General features: G+C 41.0%; 1 protein-coding gene across 4 annotated transcripts in view; it reads right to left on the minus strand.

The window, feature by feature from the left end:
• The window catches only part of SV2B (synaptic vesicle glycoprotein 2B), a 202,868-nt gene that overhangs the window by 10,001 nt on the left and 172,813 nt on the right, over positions 1-20,054 (minus strand). For all 4 annotated transcript variants that reach the window (XM_001926765.7, XM_021099374.1, XM_021099373.1 and 1 more), the window contains 3 exons: positions 9,200-9,333; positions 6,301-6,501; positions 1,059-1,218 (listed from right to left, as the gene is read on the minus strand). In XM_001926765.7, coding sequence (XP_001926800.5) covers positions 1,059-1,218; positions 6,301-6,501; positions 9,200-9,333 — 495 coding nt within the window. The remainder of the gene's footprint in view (positions 1-1,058; positions 1,219-6,300; positions 6,502-9,199; positions 9,334-20,054) is intronic.

Here is a 20,054-nt window from a genome sequence, read left to right on the forward strand (position 1 = left end):
AGTAAAGCTTTATGGTTTTCTTCACATAAGAGTTTCACCTTTTTTGTCAAATTGATTCCTATATTTTAGGATTTGTACTATTATTAGATTCAGTTTTACTTTTACTTTTTGACATTTTAAGATCTATACATTATTAGTTTTATTATTATACTATAATTTTAGTTTATTTAAGTTATAATTTATTAAACAATAAGTTATTATTTATTATTTTTACTAGCACCTTACCAAATTATTTTGTTTCTAGTAGTCTCTTTGTTAATTCGCTTAAGTTTTCTTGGATTTAAAATCACATACCATCAAAAACATAACTTTTCCTCCTCTTATTTTTTGTAAAACTTAGAACAGTTCTTTGCTTCACAGAAAGAGGCTTCAGATATGATATTCTGTGATTTTCCATAGCTACCTATAGCCAATACCTCTGCCAGCAATCTTTGGAATATCCTTAAGACTTTCTGCAGAACATTTACCTGCCTTCCACATCACTTCATATTCTTTTCTGGCCAAAGAGCCACTTACCTGCTATCCTTAATATTCCCCCTCCATAAGGAGAAAACACTGATAAGAAATGGCCTTGACACTATGCCTGTTAACTAGTCCTCTTCCATAGGGCTTGTACAAAATAAAAATAAACCTTGGGCAGCCCTGCCACATTCACCACAAAACCCTAGACCAACATGCCTCATGCTCACCTTTATTTCTGCCCCACTCTTTGCCTGTCTAGTTCTTCACCTTTTTACTTCATTTCCCATTGGCAGGCCTGTCCCCATCTCTCCTTGGATTGCACAAAACATCTGGTTTAGCCCTAATTCCTTTCTCCTGGACAAGGTCTGCACTGTCCTTTTCATCTTGCCATCTACCCCACCACATCAGGCCTTAGCCTTCCCACTTCCGGACCTATGCCAGCCCCCAGGTGGGAGAAACTCAACTACCTAAGAGAGGGTTAGTCCATGGAACACCAGGAAGACCAAGATGGCTGTGATGGAGGAGTCTAGGGCAGGTAGACTTTTGGCCAAAGAAGTCCAGGCAGGCCCCAGAGGGAAGCCCAGGGAAGAACTGACCTCTGGTTGGTGGGATACAGCTCCACAGTGATCACATCCAGAGCATTCCAGGCAGCAATGCTGGTCCCACAGAACAGGCACTGCCAGCCAATCATCGCAGACTCACTGTTGCCAAAAAACAGGAAGAAGCAGCAGACAGCCGAGATTAGCATGGAGCCACCTGCAGAGGGAGATCAGCACAGAAAGAAACATGAAGCCCTTGTCAGACAAGACCTGACAGAACAGATTCATCTCCACACAAAGAGAACACAGCTTGGACTCCCACATGGCTCCTCAGCCATGGAATTAGAGCCTTCTGCCTGGGTCATGTCACCAGAATTAGCCTCCAGGAAGGATTTTGAAATCTTCATACTGCGGTGCTGCCCAGCCAAGAACAACTGAGGACAAGGCAGAGAGCATGGTTAATAGCTGAGAATCTATTATATACCAGACATTGTTCTAGGAGATGTATCCTGAGATACACAGTATCAAAAGATTCCATTCTTGGAGTTTCCATTGTGGCTCAGCAGTAATGAATCCAACTAGTATCCATGAGGATGTAGATTCCATCCCTGGCCTTGCTCAATGGGTTAAGGATCTGGAGTTGTCATGAGCTGTGGTATAGACTGCAGACGAGGCTTGGATCCCACATTGCTATGGCTATAGTGTATGCTGGCAGCGGAGACTGATTCAATCCCTAGCCTGGGAACCTCCATATGCTATGGGTGCAGCCCTAAAAAAAGAAAAAAAATAAAAAGACTCCATTTTCATGGTGCTTATCTTCCATTAAGAACCCAGCTATAAATGGGCTACAGGACAACTAATCAAGGGCCATGCGGCTTAGTCTCCATTTACACTCACATCACCCCCAGATAGCTGAGCTGCCCCTCTAAGCCTGCTCTGCGCCTCGGGAAGCTAACCCCAGTAACTGCATACCTGTAGCTCCCTTGTCTGTTGAGAGGAGAAAGGAGTTGGAGTATTTCTTCCCAATTCCCATCCCGCTTTATCAGCCCCTTTTGGAGAATGCTGCATCCCACCAGGACTACCGTGCCTTCCAGGCACCTCCTCCTCCTGGGCTCCAGCTCTCACTGGGCCTAGTTACTGCTATTTTCTTCCTTTGTCCTGCAACCCTAGAAGTAGTGCCTGTTGCTCACTTTTGCTAATATCTGGGTGCCTCATCTGTATCATTTGTTCCCATAACCCTGCCCACACCTCTAAAGGCTGCCCCATCAAGTCTTACTAGAACCATATGGGGTGAATTCTTTTTCCCAGCAGGACGCTGAGTGGTACAGCTAACAATAAGAAATCCCATTGAAAGAAAGCTGTGTTAGATATAGAGAATAGATTTGTGGTTGCCAAGGAGGGAGTGGGATGGACTGGGAGTTTGGGTTAGTAGATGCAAACTATCACATTTAGAATGGATAAGCAATGAGGTCCTACTGTGTAGCACAGGGAACTACGTCCAGTCTCTTGAGATAGGGCAGGATGGCAGATAATATAAGAAAGGGAATATATATATATATATATGACTAGATCACCTTATGTACAGCAGAAATTGGCACAACATTGTAAATCAACTATAATTTTTAAAAAGAAAGAAAGAAAGAAAATGAAAGAAGTCTAGGTCAAGTCCTGCCCAAATCCAAGCCCGGAGGAATTTGGATGTCTGGAGTGGATTCAGGGCATGGACCAGGAGCATGGCTGGAAATGCAGTGGGAATAGTTAGCAAAGGAAATCAGGTTGGTCCCAAACAACCAGCTGGGAAACAGGGCAAGAGTTGCCACCAGGCATGAGGACCCTAAAAGTGGGAGGTCTTCAGGTTGCCAAGAAGCCAGAAGCCTGGTCTGGCCTCACCAAGTGCCTCCTGGGAGGCTTTCCTGGAATCTGGCCCTTAGACCTGAGTTGCAAATCTGGTACCACAACCTGCTGATTTGCTGGGAAATGGTAACTGTCTGCCTGGATTCCACTGATTCTGGGAGGGGTAGGTAGCCTGGTAACCTCTTTCCAAACCATGGGGAGAGAACTAGAATGGGAGGAGATTGGCATCTACTGGACCACAAGGCCCTGAGAACCATGTCATTCACATGCATGCACCCCTCAAAGTGGCCAGCCATAGCACTTGGCATACAATGTTTGTTGAGTCCAAAATGTCACCAAATAAGTCAAGTGATAGTCAGGGAACTGACCCCTCAACTATGTTAGCTCTTCCCATTATAGCTCCTTATGGCCCTCAATTCTTCCACTCTCATCATTAGTTCTCATTCTCCTTGTGAGCAAGAGGCCTGAGGTCAAATCCCAGCGCCCCCTGTGTGACCCTGCGTGAGTCACTTAACCTCTCCATGCTGTCTCACTTTCCCCATTGCAGAGTTATTATGGGGGTTAAATAAACTAATATTTCCAAAATGCCTGGAACAAAACCTGAGCTATAATAAGCACTTCCTAAGCACTAGTTAAATGAAATTTCTAGTTGATATCTGTCTCTGCCAATAGATCATTTGGTTCTTAAGCACAAGGAGGCTGTCTGTCTCAATTACTATTGTATTTCCTTTGCCAACCCTACAGCCCGGTGGAAAATTGTTGCATAAATTAATGCTTATTGAATGAATATATAAGGAGTAATAGGCTCATCAGGAAAACTTCCACTCTGCTGTTAACAAGGCACTACTTTGGGGCAGGAAAGGGCACAGTAACAGAATAAGCAGGACAAATGATGTTCCAGCAGGCTCTATGGGGGATCATGGAAAAGGCAACTTCCAAACAGGTTACCTACATCCTATCAAGATAGTTATTAAGCACATAGTATTTACTGATCCCTGAGACTATCACAGTTGATCCACTGTATGCCAGGCCTTTTACTAAAGATACAAAGAGGACACTGTGCTTTTAATAGTCTGGCTCAGCAACAAAATGTAGACATTAATAAAAGAACAAGATATAAAGAATGATAAATATTGGTTCCAGATATCCACTTTGGGGAGGATTGCTCTATGCAGCATTATAGAAATCAATTTTTATCGTGGATACATTCATGATGACAAGAAGGGCTCTGACAGTGAAGAAAAGAAGGTCCACTCTCTCCCTGCCCTGCCTGCTCCCTGCATCCAGCCGTTCTCTGCTCCCAGTCGAGAGGGAAGGTCCACCCTGGTTCACAGGCACACCCAGCCCACCTTCAGACCCTCCTTTTCCAGGAACTTCCTTAGTTCCTCCAGCAGCTCACCAAAGAATTCGCTGTTAGACCCTGGGACTCAAAAGGCCAGTGATCGAATGGCAGAAATGTCACGTGTCTACTCTTACACACTTTGCCTCATCGGAGCAAAAGGAAGTATTATTTTAACCATTGCACAATGGAAGCTCAGAGAAGTCAAGGAAGTTGTGCAGACTCTCAAAACCAGAGGTGGCCGAGATGGCCACCTGTCGCCCAGCCACTGGTCTTTGACACCATGCGGCCCCAAAGCGCCTTCTGCTGAAAATCTTGGGGCTTCCAACTAATCTAGGAAAGAGGCCACCTTTGCTGGGTACCGTCAGTGCCACAGCATCATTAAGTGGCCCATGATGGCAGGCACCATGCTGGGCATGGGCATCACAGAAGTTAATAAGCCACTGTTTTCCCTCAGCAGGTGTCAGGTCTACCCAGGCACTGTCCCCAACAAGGGACACAGTTCAATCTGCCATGCCTGAGAGGTGACCAACCTGGCCACAAGATTAAAAAGCAGGGAGTTCCTGTCGTGGCTCAGCAGGTTATGAACCCAACTAGTATCCATGAGGATGAGGATTCGATCCCTGGCCTTGCTCAGTGAGTTAAGGATCCGATGTGCCACAAGCTGTGGTATAAGTCGCAGATGCGGCTCAGATCCTGCATTGCTGTGACTATGACATAGGCCGGCAGCTGCAGCTCTGAGTCAATCCCTAGTCTGGGAACTTCCATATGCCATGGGTATGGCCCTAAAAGGCAAAAAAAATAAATAAAAAATAAAAAGCAGAAATCGCAGGCATGTCTTGGGCTCACCATTCCAAACATCCAGGCTACTGTTATAATAATTATATTCCATATGAGCCAAACGCTCAGAAGAGATTCCCCGCCCATAAAGACCAGATCAATTTGCTCTTCTCTGACAAAGTGATTGTGATTTATTGTGTTTCCTATTGAACTTTGCTGCTAGGATCTTGGAATTAATTTCACTGATCAACTACATCCCAGAGCAGAACTCACGGCATGTTTATTAGCATACTGTCTGCTTCCCCTCCTCGTCTTGACTTATATTGTAATGTGTACATTTTCCCTGGCCCTGGGGGGATATATTTTGCTTCTTGTTCACCCTGCCTGGCATGTGTCTCTGTAGCAAACTGCTGCAAATCAGGTGGAATGAAGCCAGGCAGATGTGAATGTGGCTACTGCTTTTGAGAACCTGCAATGCATCAAGCACTGCAGCACTAATAGGAAATGCTTCAGGTACATTATGTTCAACCCTCACAAATGCTTTTGGGTACATTATGTTCAACCCTATCAGCTCATTGTAGGTTCCCTTTTCTATAAGATAAGGCCCAGAGAAGTAAAGAAATGTGTCCAAAGTCAGCCTTTGGGTGGTAGGATTCCAACATGAGCCTGTCCAATTCCAAAGCCCAAATTTTTATCACTATTCAACAGTAATAGGCATTGGCATATAAACATTGTGGTCTATGGAATAACTGGCCAATGGGGACTTGCTGTACAGCACAGGGAACTCTACCCAATATTTTGCAATAATCTACATGGGAAAACAATCTGGAAAAGAATGGATGTGTGTATATGTATAACTGAATCACTGTTGTACAGCAGAAATTATTACAACCTTGTAAATCAATTACCCTTCCATAAAATTTTAAAAGTGAAAAAAAACAATAGGTAATAGGATTTATTTTAAATCATCAAATGAAACCAATGCTCATTTAAGAGCATTTGATGAATTTTCCAACAAGAATAATACAAAGTGGGTAGAGTGGAAATATTTAATATCCCATCGAAGTGCTAATAGAATAGGTAGCTGTCATAGAATTGTTGAGTCAGGAAATGAAGACATGTTCCTGGCCTGGACCAGAGGTCTCCACGGGGCCCTGGAGTTTTGCAGATGTGCCTCCTTGGTTTTACACTGGCAGATTCCATCTTACCTGTGTGGTTTCCTGTGCAAGATTTCCTCAAGAAAAAGAAGACTTCCACTGCTCTAATACACTTTAAGGCCCTGCTCTGGCCCCCGAGAACACAGATGTGGTGACCCTAACTACTCACCGATCATCTTGAGCCTTCCAACCCTATCCATGAGCAGGGCAGAAATGATGTTCCCAGGCAAGACAGACAAGCTGCCTAGGAAGCTGACGAGGTAAATCAGGAAGTCGTTATCTTGCTCTACGTCCATGTGGCAGCCCTCCTTCTGTTCCAGAAAGGTGACGTTGATAAAATGACAGTCGATGAACTTATGCTGGTAGAGGTCTGCAGAGAGAAGGAAACCTTTGGTTCGTGTGACATGGAGGGAGGTGGGGAGATTTGGGGCAGAGGTGATGGTGGAGTTATGCCCCTGCCTTGAGCAGGGTGCCCCTCCCTTTGGCAATCAGACAGTCTCAAAGTCACGGTGATGTGTGTCAGGTATGGAGGACGTGGGAAACCGCTAAACATGTAATGACCTGTTCAAGCTCCTATAAGCAAAGAGAAATGAAACGAACATTCATTAAGGGACTTGGTTGGTTGGTTGTTTGTTTTTATGGCCCCACCTGCTGCATGTGGAAGTTCCCGAGGAAAGGGTCAAATCAGAGCTGCAGCTGCTGGCCTACACCACAGCCACGGCAACACCACATCCTTAACACCATGAGTCAGGCCAGGGATTGAACCCACATCCTCACAAAGACAGCATCAGGTCCTTAACACACTGAGCCACAACAGGAACTCCTAGGGACAAGTTTAATTACCACCTTTAAACCAGATAACAGTCCTTTTTGTTTCAGTGAAATGACACTGAAGGCCATAGGCTCCAAGGCTACTTGGCTATAGAAGGCAGATGGCCAGAGAACTGGGTCCAGGTTGAGTCATTCACTCTAAAGCCATGAAGAAACCTGAACACATTTCAAAATTTTTAAAAAGTTGCGGGAGCTCCCTTGTGGCACAGTAGATTAAGGACCCAGTGCTGTCATGGCAGCAGCTCAGGGTCACTGCTGTGGCTTGGGTTTGACCCCTGGCCAGGGAACTTCCACATGCTGCAGGCACGACCAAAAAAAAAAAAAAGTGCTCAGTGGTTGTAGGGGCAGGGCAGGAAAGAGATGACTAGGTAAGAGGATTTTTAGGGCAGTAAAAATACTCTGTGTGATATTATGATGAGGGATATACATCATTGTCCATGTGTCTAAGCACATAGAATGTACAACACCCAAAAGGAACCCTAATGTGAACTATGCACTTTGGGTGATATTGATGCATCAGTGTAGTTTCCTTAATTATGATAAATGTACCCCTCTGGTGGGGGACATTGATAATGTAGCCTATGCATGGGGGCAAGGAGCATTTGGAAATCTCTGCACCTTTCTTCCAATTTTGTTGTAAACCTAAAACATTTCTAAAAAAAATAAGTCTTAAAAAATAATAAGAACCATTTGCTTTGGAAGCAGTTCCCATGTTTTCTGACACCTTCTAACATCAGCTGTTTTAACAGAAAGATCACTATATAGGCTCTCAGGAAACCTGGGTTTGGGAACTGGCTCTGCCACTGACCCTTTTTAACCTTCTTGAGTTTCTGCCTATTAAAATGAGAGAAAAACACCTCATTATCTCCACCACTTCCCATGACTGCAAATGTTTGCAAAAATTCCCATGTTAAGAGTGTGTAAGCAGAGACATCACTGAAACTTGGAAGAAGAAAATAAAAATATGCCAAGGAGTATAGAACTCACTAATAATTTTTTAAGTTCTGGCTAAAATAAGTTAGTAGGATAAATCCCGTGAAGACCAAGGAATATTTAGAGAACAGATATTGAAATTTTCAACGCTGACATCTTGGAGGAAAAGATGTTCTTGCAAAAACCATGCCTTGGTGCCAATGCCAAGGAGAAAGCACTGATCTGGACATAAGACAAACACTTCCATGGAAAAATCACAGACTTCAGAGTTAAACAATTAAGGGATGAAGCCAAGCTCCCTCCACTCACTAGCTGTGGCTGTGGGCAAGTTGCTTAAGCCTCTGTCTCCTTAGCTGTAAGATGGGGATGATAGTACATTTCTTACTTGAGACAATGTAAGTGAAGCCTGTGCTAAATCTCAATTAGTTTCCTTATAACCCAGCTCCACTTGGGATTAATTTATAATGAGAGTAGTAAAAATAACAAGGAGTGGTGGAATTTTGTGAATTTTTCTTTAAAAATCATTGAAATCCGTTAATCCCAAGGACCCCCATCCACTGGTGTGCTTTAAAATATTCTTATCATCCCATTTCATGCACAAAGCTTAAACATATGCAGCCTCCCATTTTCATTTATTATTGGGAGAACACGAGTCTTGAATTTTCTAAGTTTCAAATTATGCTAGGTCTTCCATAATGCACTCTATGCATAAAATGCAGCCCTCCTGGAATGCTGGGTTTTGTATTTTGTTCTGCCCAAAGACCCTTAGAGAACAGCATCAGTTTCACTGAGATCAGAAAACTTGCCCAAGTACTTTTGTTTCCATTTTACATGCAAAGAAGCTGAAACGCAGGCAAATTAAATAATTGCTTTGGTAAAGGCTATATAGGGAGTTACCATTGTGGCTCAACAGTAACAAACTCAACTAGTATCCTTGAGGATGCAGGTTTAAGCCCTGGCCTCACTCTGCGGAGTTAAGGATCTAGTGTTGCTGTGAGCTGTGGTGCAGGTTACAGACGCAGCTCGGTCCGAGTTGCCGCAGCTGTGGCTGTGGCCAGCAGCTGCAGCTCCAATTTGACCCCCAGCCCGGGAACTTACTTTTTAGAGTGCAGCCCTAAAAAGCAAAAAAAAAAAAAAAAAAAAAAAACAAACAAAAAAAAACGCTGTGTAACTTCTGTCTGCCATACCTAAGGCTGGAACCCGTTTCTCCACACACAGACTCAGCACTCACATTTGTGAGTACCTTTCTACTCCCAAACTGAGCAGTTTGGTTCTAGACCAGCCCACCCTGTCCGCACTCTTACCTGTGTTGTAAAAGATGGTGGATTCAATGGTGCAGTTTTTGAAATAGGTATCAGTAGACGTAACGTCTTCAAAATAGCACTCATCAAATAGCGTGTCCTCAAAGAGTACATGTTTAAAGTACATCTTTGTGAACCTGTGGGAAACAAAATCAGCCCTTGAGACTCCAATGGAAAACACAGCAAGCAGAAAAAGGAAAACTGCAAACCCGAAGGTGCTGGAACATTATTTTCAATGTGTTTTTATGCGGGGAGGAGCCCCAGGACTGTGGAAACTGATTCTATTTCAGTACCTATGGGGTTCTGTGCATCAGCCTGGTGCTTTCCAAATGCAGGTTCATGGACCTCCTGCATTAGAATCACAGAAGTGTGAAATGAAAATATTGATAACACCTCATTTTAGGAGCTTTAAAAACATGAATGTCCCTCAGTGGGTCCTAGAAGATTTAGAGGCAATAGATGTGTGAGAGCCTTAGAATCCTTGTTTCCCAAACAAGATGTGGGAACTAGGCACTTTCATTTACATTGTTGGTAGAATATAATTGGTCCGGCCCCTTTGCAGAGCAGTTTTGCAAAATTTAAGACGTGACCTAGGAATACCACCTCCAAAATGTTATCATACACATACTTTCTCGTGCGTTCAAAGAGACACATGCACTGATCTTCACTGCAACATTACTATGTTTGGATTATTAGATAGATAGTTGATAGACAGACATACAGACAGACAGATAAAAAGATACCACACAATGGAACACCATATTAGGTAGATCTATATGTCTTAATACAGAACCATCATCAAGATACATTGTTAACTGAAAAAAAATTAAATGCAATATGGTGTTTATAGCATGTGGCCATTTGTGTAAGAAAAGCTACGGTACCTATGCCTGCAAATACATGGCGTACACCTGGAGAGTGACACTAGATGCTGGCAGATGTGGTTACCCCTGGGCAGGTGAAATGGGGCTTAGGTATGAACCAAATTTAATTTTTTCTTTATACCAGGGCACATATTACTTTTTCACTTCAAAATAAAACAGTCAATAAAAAGGAAATCACCTAGATGACTATGAGTTGCAGCCACATTTGCAAGCTGCTGCACGACTCCAACTCCCAAATAAACTCAACAAGAAAGAACAATGTCACATTTTTTATGGATTTCTAATCGTTCGTTTGTTTTTTCCACGTTTTAAAGTTTTATTGAAGTATAGTTGATTTATAATGCTGTGATAGTTTCTGCCGTACAACAAAGTGATTCAGTTATACAAACACACACCTGTTCTTTTTCAGGTTCTTTCCGCATATAGGTAATCACAGAATACTGGGTAGAACAATATTACATTGAAAAAAAATATATATATATACTGGCACACACTAACATACATCATCCTCTGCTGGTTATATTTACCAAGCTTGGTTAAACTTTAAGCTAGAAACCTTTGCCTATGTCTTCATTCATGAAGAATTACAACCTGTTCGTTCATTCATCTGTCTATTCCCTTATTTAAAATTCAATCTTCAGGAGTTCCCATCATGGCTCAGTGGTTAACGAACCCAATTAGTATCCATGAGGGTTTGGATGTGGGTTTGATCCCTGGCCTCGATAAGTGGGTTAAAGATAGAGCATTGCTGTGAGCTGTGGTGTAGGCTGCAGACAAGGCTTAGATCCTGAGTTGCTGTGGCTATGGCCTAGGCTAGCAGCTACAGCTCCAATTCAGCCTCTAGCCTGGGAACCTCCTTATTCCATGGGTGAGACCCTAAAAAGACTAAAATAGATAAATAAATAAAATAAAATAAAATTCAGTCTTCAGCAAACTCTTACTGAGTGTGGTATTAGGTATTAGGAATCCAGAGAGGAAAGACATGGTCCCTGCCTGAAGTCTAACAGGAAAAAAAAAAAAAAAAAACAAGCAACAGAAAACTAGGATACAGTGGGAATCCAGGGATCACAGGGCTCTGCAGGTCGCTGTTCCTCTTCGGAGCCACCAGGTCATTCAATCACTGACGGCCTATGACAGCCAGTGCCCCTTATCCTTCATGCCCTCTGTGTTCTGCTGAGAACCCTAACCTAGAACCACTTCTCACTAGCTTCTGCAAAAAGACCTCCCACCCAATGAGAAAGCTGGATGGGTGCTTCTCCAATGAGAAAGCTGGATGAGTGCTTCTCCAAGAGAGGTACCCAGACCACTTGCATCAGAATAAGATGGGAAGTTATCAGGAAAGATGCAATTTTCCACAGTCCAACCTGGACCTCTTGAAGGATAATCACCAGAGGAAGATGCCAGCTTATTACACTTTAGAAAATGTAAGAGTCGTTGGTCTAGAAAGCCAAATTATTTCCAACAATTTTTCTTAGGGTTAAATTTGCCACAGACTTTTAAAGTGGATCCTCCAAGAGCTACCAAGGAACTCTTCAGATTTCCATGGGAAAATTAATTGGTAAGCCTTTTGCTACAGGAAGATGCTTCTTGATGTCAAAATTAATGTAATTTGCATGCTGAATGTATTTACTCAGTAAAGCTATTCCTATAGACTGTCTTGGGTCTTTGACTTTCTTAATATACCCTTCTCTTTAATATAGTAATAGACTGTGATGTGGCCTTTAGTGATATTTTAATGTTCTGCCAAGGGTGGGTGAGAAAGCAGGGCCATAAATCATAATAGGCCTGACACAGGCAGACCTTAAAATGTATCTCCAAGTGAGTTATAAAAAGCCAAAGTTATAAAAGAAGAGATAAAAGGAGAAAGGGCCAAGGCATATTTATGAGTCATTTATATAAATCATCTCCTCTGATCTCTAATTTATATATTGAACTGGTCCAAGAGTCCTCATTCAGGAAAGTTCAAAGGCTGAAAGAAAAGTTAACAAAAGTATCTTGTGGAACTTTCCCTTTAAGGAAACAGAAGCCATTGGAGACCCAGAGTCCATGGCAGGATTATTATTCAAATACTTTATTTCAGTTATTTCTCAGGCCCAATGCTTTCATCCATTGAGTCATCTAACCTGTGCCAAAAGTCATATCTATTTAGTCACCATGTTTTAGGTTTGATGGCATCACCCTCAGAAAACTCAATCTAATTAAAGAGATAAACAAGAAAACTGATGATTAAAATTGGGTGCGATAATTATCAAGACAGAGATATGCTATAAAAATCACTTTAAAGGGGGCACTTATCATCCAGTTGGGTAAAGCATGAGATTGCTTATCCTGAAGGACAAGTAAGAATGATCCAAGCAAAGACGTGGAGGAAGTGAATTCCAGGCAGAGGGAACAGCATATGCAAAGACACGGAGGGTATGTTATACATACCCTTAATTGCCTCTGTCTTAAAAGTAGAGAATTCTCTTTCACATATTTTATGTCACCTTTCAGGGAGAAAATAAACAAAGGGTCTCTTTCCCCAAAGCTTAACACACACATACACGCCTAAAATAAGCCTTCCAGATAGAGTTCTTCAGGAGAGAAACGGAACTCCAGCTTCTGACACACTATCTCACAGCAAGTCCTAACCTGAGGCAAAGCAAAGCACAAATAAGAAAACTGTTCACTTCAGAAAATATACACTTAGCTTTAATTTGCTTAAAGAATGGAGGAAACCAAAAGTGTTACAGAATACTCTAACTTCTTAAATTCTCCAGAGGCATCAGGCCTGTACTTTACAAATGACACCATCCTCGAAAAAATGAAGATTGGAGTTCAACTTCTAGAGCCCAGTCACTGAAAGATTCCAGGCAAGTTTCTTCTCTACAGGCTGTCATTCAAAAGTCTTTAAAATAACAATCCTGAGGAGATGGCTGTTTCCAGTTCTAGTATATGGTTCTATAAGCGAAAATTACCCTCAACACAGACAGACATAGAGGTCATCATACGAAGTGAACTGAATCAGACAGAGAAAGACAAACATCCTATGATATCACTTATATGCAGAATCTGAAAAATATGATATAAATGAGCTTATTTACAAAACAGAAATAGACTCGAAAACAAATTTATGGTTACCAAAGGGGAAAGGAAGAGGGGGAGAGAAAAATTAGTAGTTTGGGATTAGCTGATACAAACTACTATATATAAAATAGATAAACAACAAGGACCCACTATATAGCACAGGGAACTATATTAAATATCTTGTAATAACTTATAATAGAACAAAAATCTAAAAAAGAATAGATATATATGTATAACTGAATCACTTTGCTGTATCCTTGAAACTAACGTTGTAAATCAACTGTACTTCAACTAAAAAAGAAGTACCTTAGTAGGGAGCCTGAAAAAGAAATAAAAGAGTGGGAGTTGCCTTGTGGCTCAGCAGGTTAAGAACCCGAGTAGTATCCATGAGGATACAGGTTTGATCCCTAGCTTTACTCACTGGGTTAAGGATCCAGCATTGCCACAAGCTGTGGCAGCGTAGGTGGAGGATACAGCTTGGATCTAGCATTGCCGTGTTCTGTGGCATAGCCCGGCAGCCGCAGCTCCAATTCCACCCCTAGCCTGGTAACTTCCAGCTGCCACATGTGTGGCTAAAAAAAAGAAAAAGAAAAAGAAAAAAGAGAAATAAAAGAGTGGACTTGGGCGATGGCTCTCTTATGTCTCCAAACCACTGAACCATTAGTTCATGAAGAATCAGCTGTATATGATGGGAAATACTGGTGCCAATGTGAACCAAACAGACTCTCTAAGGCCATATGTTCTTTTTAAAAAATTTTAATTTTATTATTCTTAAAGTCTAGTTGATTTACAATGTTTCATCAAGTTCTATTGCACAAAAAAGTACTATATGTTCTTGTGCCTCAGAGAATCTGCCAGTAAATCCAACTTCCTTCCCCTCATCTTCTCTTATACTTAAGGCTACCTAAGCACTGGAATTATAGTATCTCATCCTGCCTCTTTTCTAAAGATCCTAGCACATTTTTAAAAAGAGGGTGCAGGGAGTTCCCATCATGCGTGGCTCAGCAGAAATGAATCTGACTAGTATCCATGAGGATGCAGGTTCCACCCCTGGCCCCACTCAGTAGGTTAAGGATCAGCATCGCCATGAACTGTGGTGTAGGTCATAGACACAGCTCGGATCCTGTGTTGCTGTGGCTGTGGTGTAGGTGGGCAGCTGTAGCTCAGATTCAATCCCTAGCTTGGGAACTTTCATAAGCTGCAAGTGCAGCCCTAGGGAGAAAAACAAAAGCTTCCTCAATCCTTTCTTTTTGGTTTAGAGAAGCCCTTTCAATATTTCTTTTAGCCTGGGTTTTGTATTGCTGTATTCTTTTAGCTTTTGTTTGTTGGAAAAAAAATTTATTTCCCCTTCTATTTTAAATGATATTCTTGCTGGATAGAGTATTCTAGATTGCATATTTTTTCCTTTTAGCATTTTAAATATCACTTGCCATTCCCTCCTGACCTGTAGAGTTTCTGTAGAGAAATCAGCTAATAACCTTATGGGGGGGTTCCTTTATAGGTAACATTTTGCTTTTCTCTTGCTGCCTTTAGGATCCTCTCTTTATCATTAACTTTTGCCATTTTTATTATAATGTGTCTTCGTGTGGGTCTATTTGGGTTCAACTTCTTTGGGGCCCTCTGTGCTTCCTGTATCTTGAAATCAGTATCCTTTAGATTTTGGAAGTTTCCATCGATAATTTCTTCAAATATATTTTCCATCCCCTTATCTTTTTCTACTCCTTCTGGAATTCCTATTATGTGTAGATTGGCCCGCTTTATATTATCCCATAGGTCTCTTATATTGCTTTCCAGTTTTTTGATTCGGTTTTCTGTCTGTTGACCGGATTGAGTGATTTCCATTATTCTATCTTCCATATCACTGATTCTTTCTTCTGCATTATTCATTCTGGTTTTTACTGCCCTTAGTTCAGTTTGCATCTCTGCAAATGAATGTTCTAGTTTTTCTTGGCTCTCCTTATATTTTCCTTATATTTTCTAGTTCCATCCCCTTATCTTTTTCTACTCCTTCTGGAATTCCTATTATGCATAGATTGGCCCACTTTATATTACCCCATAGGTCTCTTATATTGCTTTCATGTTTTTTCATTTGGTTTTCTGTCTGGTGGAAAAAAAAATGTATACATGTAAGTGTAACTTGGCCCCCTTGCTGTACAGTGGAAAAATAAATAAATTTTAAAAAAGAAAGCAATTTTTCATTGTGCATTTGGCATAATAACCAGTCACTTATGATTTATCAATCTATGGTTTAAAACAAGTTAGTTATTTTTAACAAAAAAAACATCTTAAAAAAAAGAGGGTATAACCTTGATACTACAATTGAAACAGAACAGTATAAGAAAAATACACCACTTAGATGCCAAAATCCTAAATAGAACATCAGCAAATCAAATTTGTTAATGTATTGCCATTTTTAAAAGTCCACACTGAATGATTAAGATATATCCCAGGAGTCAAGTATGGCTGAATACCAGAAAAAAATATTATTTTAATACACCATTTTAATAGGTCCAAGAAAAAAACATATAATGATCATAATAGGTACAGAAAAAATATTTCACAGATTCAATACACTTTCAGGATAAAAAAAAAACTCAGCATAGCTAAAATAGAAGAGAATTTCCTCAAGTTGATAAAGGAGGTCAATCAAAGGCATACAGCAAATATCATACTTAAAAATTTAAATGCCCAAATTACCCCCACTGAAGCCAGGATGCCCATTATCATGGCTTCTATCCACCATCAAACCAGAGGTCAAAGTCAATGCAATATTGTACATCAACTATACCTGAGTTTAAAAAATTAAAAAATTAAGTAAAGATCCTAAAAGTAACAAAAAAGTTGCAAAAGTTGAGAATTAAATGTTCACATCTATAACACAGTATGATATTTGCCTAAAATTTAAACCACACAAAAGAATGTTGTACAATGTTTATAGGTATATAAATGCATGTGAAAAGTACAAAAACACAGATGAATGTAAGACTCCAAAGTGATCACTGTGGTACATTCAGAATGGCAGCAGAGTGAGCAATTTTTGATCTATATTAAAATCTGAAGTCAATATTGCCTAGTTTATGATTTTACAAAGGTAGGTGCTCTGAATAGGGTTATCTGTGTTAGTCTCTATTCTCTACTTATTTAATATATTTCACGATGGACTAAAAAAAAGAAAGGAGACAAAACATTTGTTATCAGCAGATGATGGGATTGTGTAATAATAACAAGGGAAAACTCTTAGAACTAATAAAAGATCTCAGAGACAAAACAAACATCCAAAACTCAACAGGGTTTCTACTGATTTGCAATAACCTAGGTAAATGCTCGGTGGAGAAACAGCAATTCTATTTTCAGTAGCCAATTCATTGTAAAATATTCAGGAAGAAGCTCTGTAAGAACTATGCAGGATGTAGATCAAATTATAAAAATTGTACCTTCATATTGTATTAACTTTGAAGCCTTTGCAATAACTTGGGTAAATGCTCGATGAGAAACAGCAGTCCTATTTTCAATAGGCAATTAATTGTAAGATATTCAGGAAGAAGGTCTATAAGAACTATGCAGGATGTAGATCAAATTATAAAAATTGTACCTATATATTGTACTAACTCTGAAGCCTGATGGACAGTATATATCAATATTACGACTAGTAGAAGATATACAACTAGAGGCTTAGATCAGAGATGGCTCAGCTAGCTAATAACCCTTCAAGGCTTGGAACCTAAGTCCCTCAAGCCTTGGCTACTTCCTCAGACCTAAAGCCAGAAGATACAGTTAACACATTTCCCACCATTGGCAGCTGCACAGAGATTTACTGCCCTGAAACATGCCCACCGCAGCTGAAGAAAAAAAAAATTTTAATAAATTTTATTGGAGTATAGTTGACTTACAATGTTGTGTTAGTTTCAGGTATACAGCAAAGTGAATCAGTTATACGTGCATATATATTATGTATGTATGAAAAGAATGTATGTATGTATAATATATATTAATCTTATAGTAATCTTATATAGTATATAGTACATAGCATACAGTACATCTTACATACATACCTTCTTTTTCAAATTCTTTCCCATATAGGCTATCACAGAGTATTGAATAGATTTCCCTGTGCTATACAGTAGGCCCTTGTTACTTATCAATTTCATATACAGTAATGTGTATATGCCAAGCAGAAAATTCTTATTCATACCCCGCTAAAAGGAGCTTTTAACCAAGTGGGTAGCATTTCATTGTGATGCATGAAATCAACCTTCTCTTTCCTAAATGTGTGTTTGCTTGCTTTCTCTCTGCTCTCCTTGCCAAAAGTAAGCTTCCCCCATGTGTGACAGTCAATAAAGTAAATAATTTTATCTAAATTTTTAGTCAACAAAGTGTGGACAAAGTCGAAGAGGGAATCCTGGTACAAATGGGAAAATGTCCCACCCGAGCTAAACAACATCAATCACGTTCTCCAAAGAGGCTCAAGGTTTCCAAGGAAGAGGTGTTTTCTGGTTTATGACCAGCAGATGGCAGCATAACTCAAGAGAAGAAACCAAGTCTTAGTTTCAAATGCTCCTAAGCTTATGAAAAACTTTTTATTCACATTGCTGGGGTTAAAAATTATGGGCTTCAAATGACAGTGGGTGTACTTTAGAATCTGTTGGTTAAAAAACATATATATGGTAAGTTAAAATTAACTCACTGCAACTTTTGAAAGAATTTATACTTTAATAATCACCCAGAAACTTTCCCATGCATTCGAAATACAGAAAAGTGATAGAACCTCTGAATATTTATGTGCAGAATATTTACATCCACTCCCAAACCAACCTTGGCCTGCCTATGCATTCCCAGACCCTTGTCAGTAACTATATCCCATGGGGTTCTGGGTCCAGACGAGACCACCACCCTCATCAAGTCTTGCTTCTCCTCACTCCCACCCAGCAGCCTGCTGAAAGCTTCAGGAGTCCTGGTCCTTTTAAAAGGGCAGAGTGGACCACAAGTTCCCATTTTCTGCACAGCTAAGTCTTGGAACTCCAAAACCTACTGTTCAAAATCGTAAGGGTTTTCACATGGCAATTAACTTTCTAATACAGAAAACACCATGTAAAACAGAGCCTCTGTGGGAATGGAATATTTCCCAATTAGATAATATTTGTAGTTGTTAAGGGTATGGGATTGAAGTCCAAATGCATGAACTGGGCGAGAGACATTTCTCTTTATGTTAGTTGTGTGATTTGAGCGAGCTACCCAACCTCTCTAAGCTCTTTTCCCCACCTGTAAAAGAGAAAGCACATTTCTTGCCTCCTGGAGTTTTTAAAGGAGATAATCTAGGAAAGGCACTTGAGGCAGCATCCAGCACACAGAAGTGTTTGGTAATGTTATTATCAGCCTATTACCACTGCCATTACCGTCATTATTATCACTAATATCACAATAGAGGATCACTGAACATTGGGAACTCCATGGATGAGATCTCTTCTAGTGAATTGTTTCTGCAGGGAAAAATCCTGGGTGACATCAAGCCATCCATAATGTGCTTGTTTCCAACATTTCTAAAATGTTCTAATAATGGCAAAGCATTTCTTCCTTGGCATTGCCAACACAAGACCTCTTGGCTTATATGAAAGAGCCTTAACAGTGAGAAATCCTGGAGGGAGTTGCCATCCACTGCCAACCACTAGCCTTGGAGCTGCTATTCCTGGAAGTGGCCACTCTCTGCAGATTCCAGTGACTGAAGTGTCTCCACCAAGGGCGCGTGCCTGCATGGGCACTTGAGTGTGTAGATGTTTGTGACCAAGCCTCAGCCTTTTAAAAAAATCACCTGAAAATCTAAATTCCATTCACTGATACTTGGTCCTAACTTTCCTCCCCCAAATATGAGTTTCGTAGAAATAATATTCTCCTTTTTATATCACACTTTCTTTCTCATCCTAAATAACAGTGAACATTTGCTAAGGTCCAGCCCATAAGAGCCATATGGACTAGACTGCCCAAAGCCCCTCCTTGGACTTCCCCTTGGTCCTCTCCTACTGCAGCTGACAATCACAGGCAGGGCCACTTCCCTCAGCCATGTAGGTGGGTACAGCCTGGGGAGGTAAAACCCACACTGGAGGAGAGAATTCCTGGTGATAATTCTTGCACAGAGGTGTTAACTAGGGGGCAGTTTATATCACTGACACTGCACCACCTGGACTATGGAGTTACCTGTCCCAGTGAACCTGCTAAGTATAATTCCAGAAGGGAAACAGCAGGGCTGAATGTGTTCAGCTTAGTGCATCATGCGGCCCAGGGAAATTTTTGCCCTGCCCTCCTTGAGGGCAGTCTCAAGGAAGCATTATTTTTTTATTATTATTTTTTGCTTTTTAGGGCCACACCTGTGGCATATGGAAATTCCCAGGCTAGGGGTTGAATCAGACCTGCACCTGCCAGCTTACGTCACAGACAGAAACATGGGATCCGAGCCATGTCTGCGACCTACACCTCAGCTCACGATAATGCCAGATCCTTAACCCACTGAGCAAGGCCAGGAATTGAATTTGTGTCCTCATGGATACTAGTTGGGTTTGTAACCCACTGAGCCACAACGGGAACTCCCTCAAGAAGGCATTCTTAAACCCCAACAGGCTGGACTGTCCATCTCAGTGTCCCAGGAGTAGAAAGACGAGGAGTCAGAAAGAATTGAGGCGGGAAAGGGTGGGACTTTTCTAATGCCCTACTCATTTTTCCCCCAAAGGTCAATACTCTTGATAGCCAGGAGCCGTGCCCATTAACCCTTGGAGGTACTATTGGTGAAAGAATAACATAAGATAGAATTATATTAGCCCCTGAGTTTGTTTCTGAAGAAGCCTCCAGAACCAAAGAAAAAGCCTCAATACCAGGCTGTGAGTTGGTGAGAGCTCTGGGCCCTCTCTCCAGGCAGGCGC

Source organism: Sus scrofa, chromosome 7 (assembly GCF_000003025.6).
Source record: "Sus scrofa isolate TJ Tabasco breed Duroc chromosome 7, Sscrofa11.1, whole genome shotgun sequence".
Taxonomy (NCBI): domain Eukaryota; kingdom Metazoa; phylum Chordata; class Mammalia; order Artiodactyla; family Suidae; genus Sus; species Sus scrofa.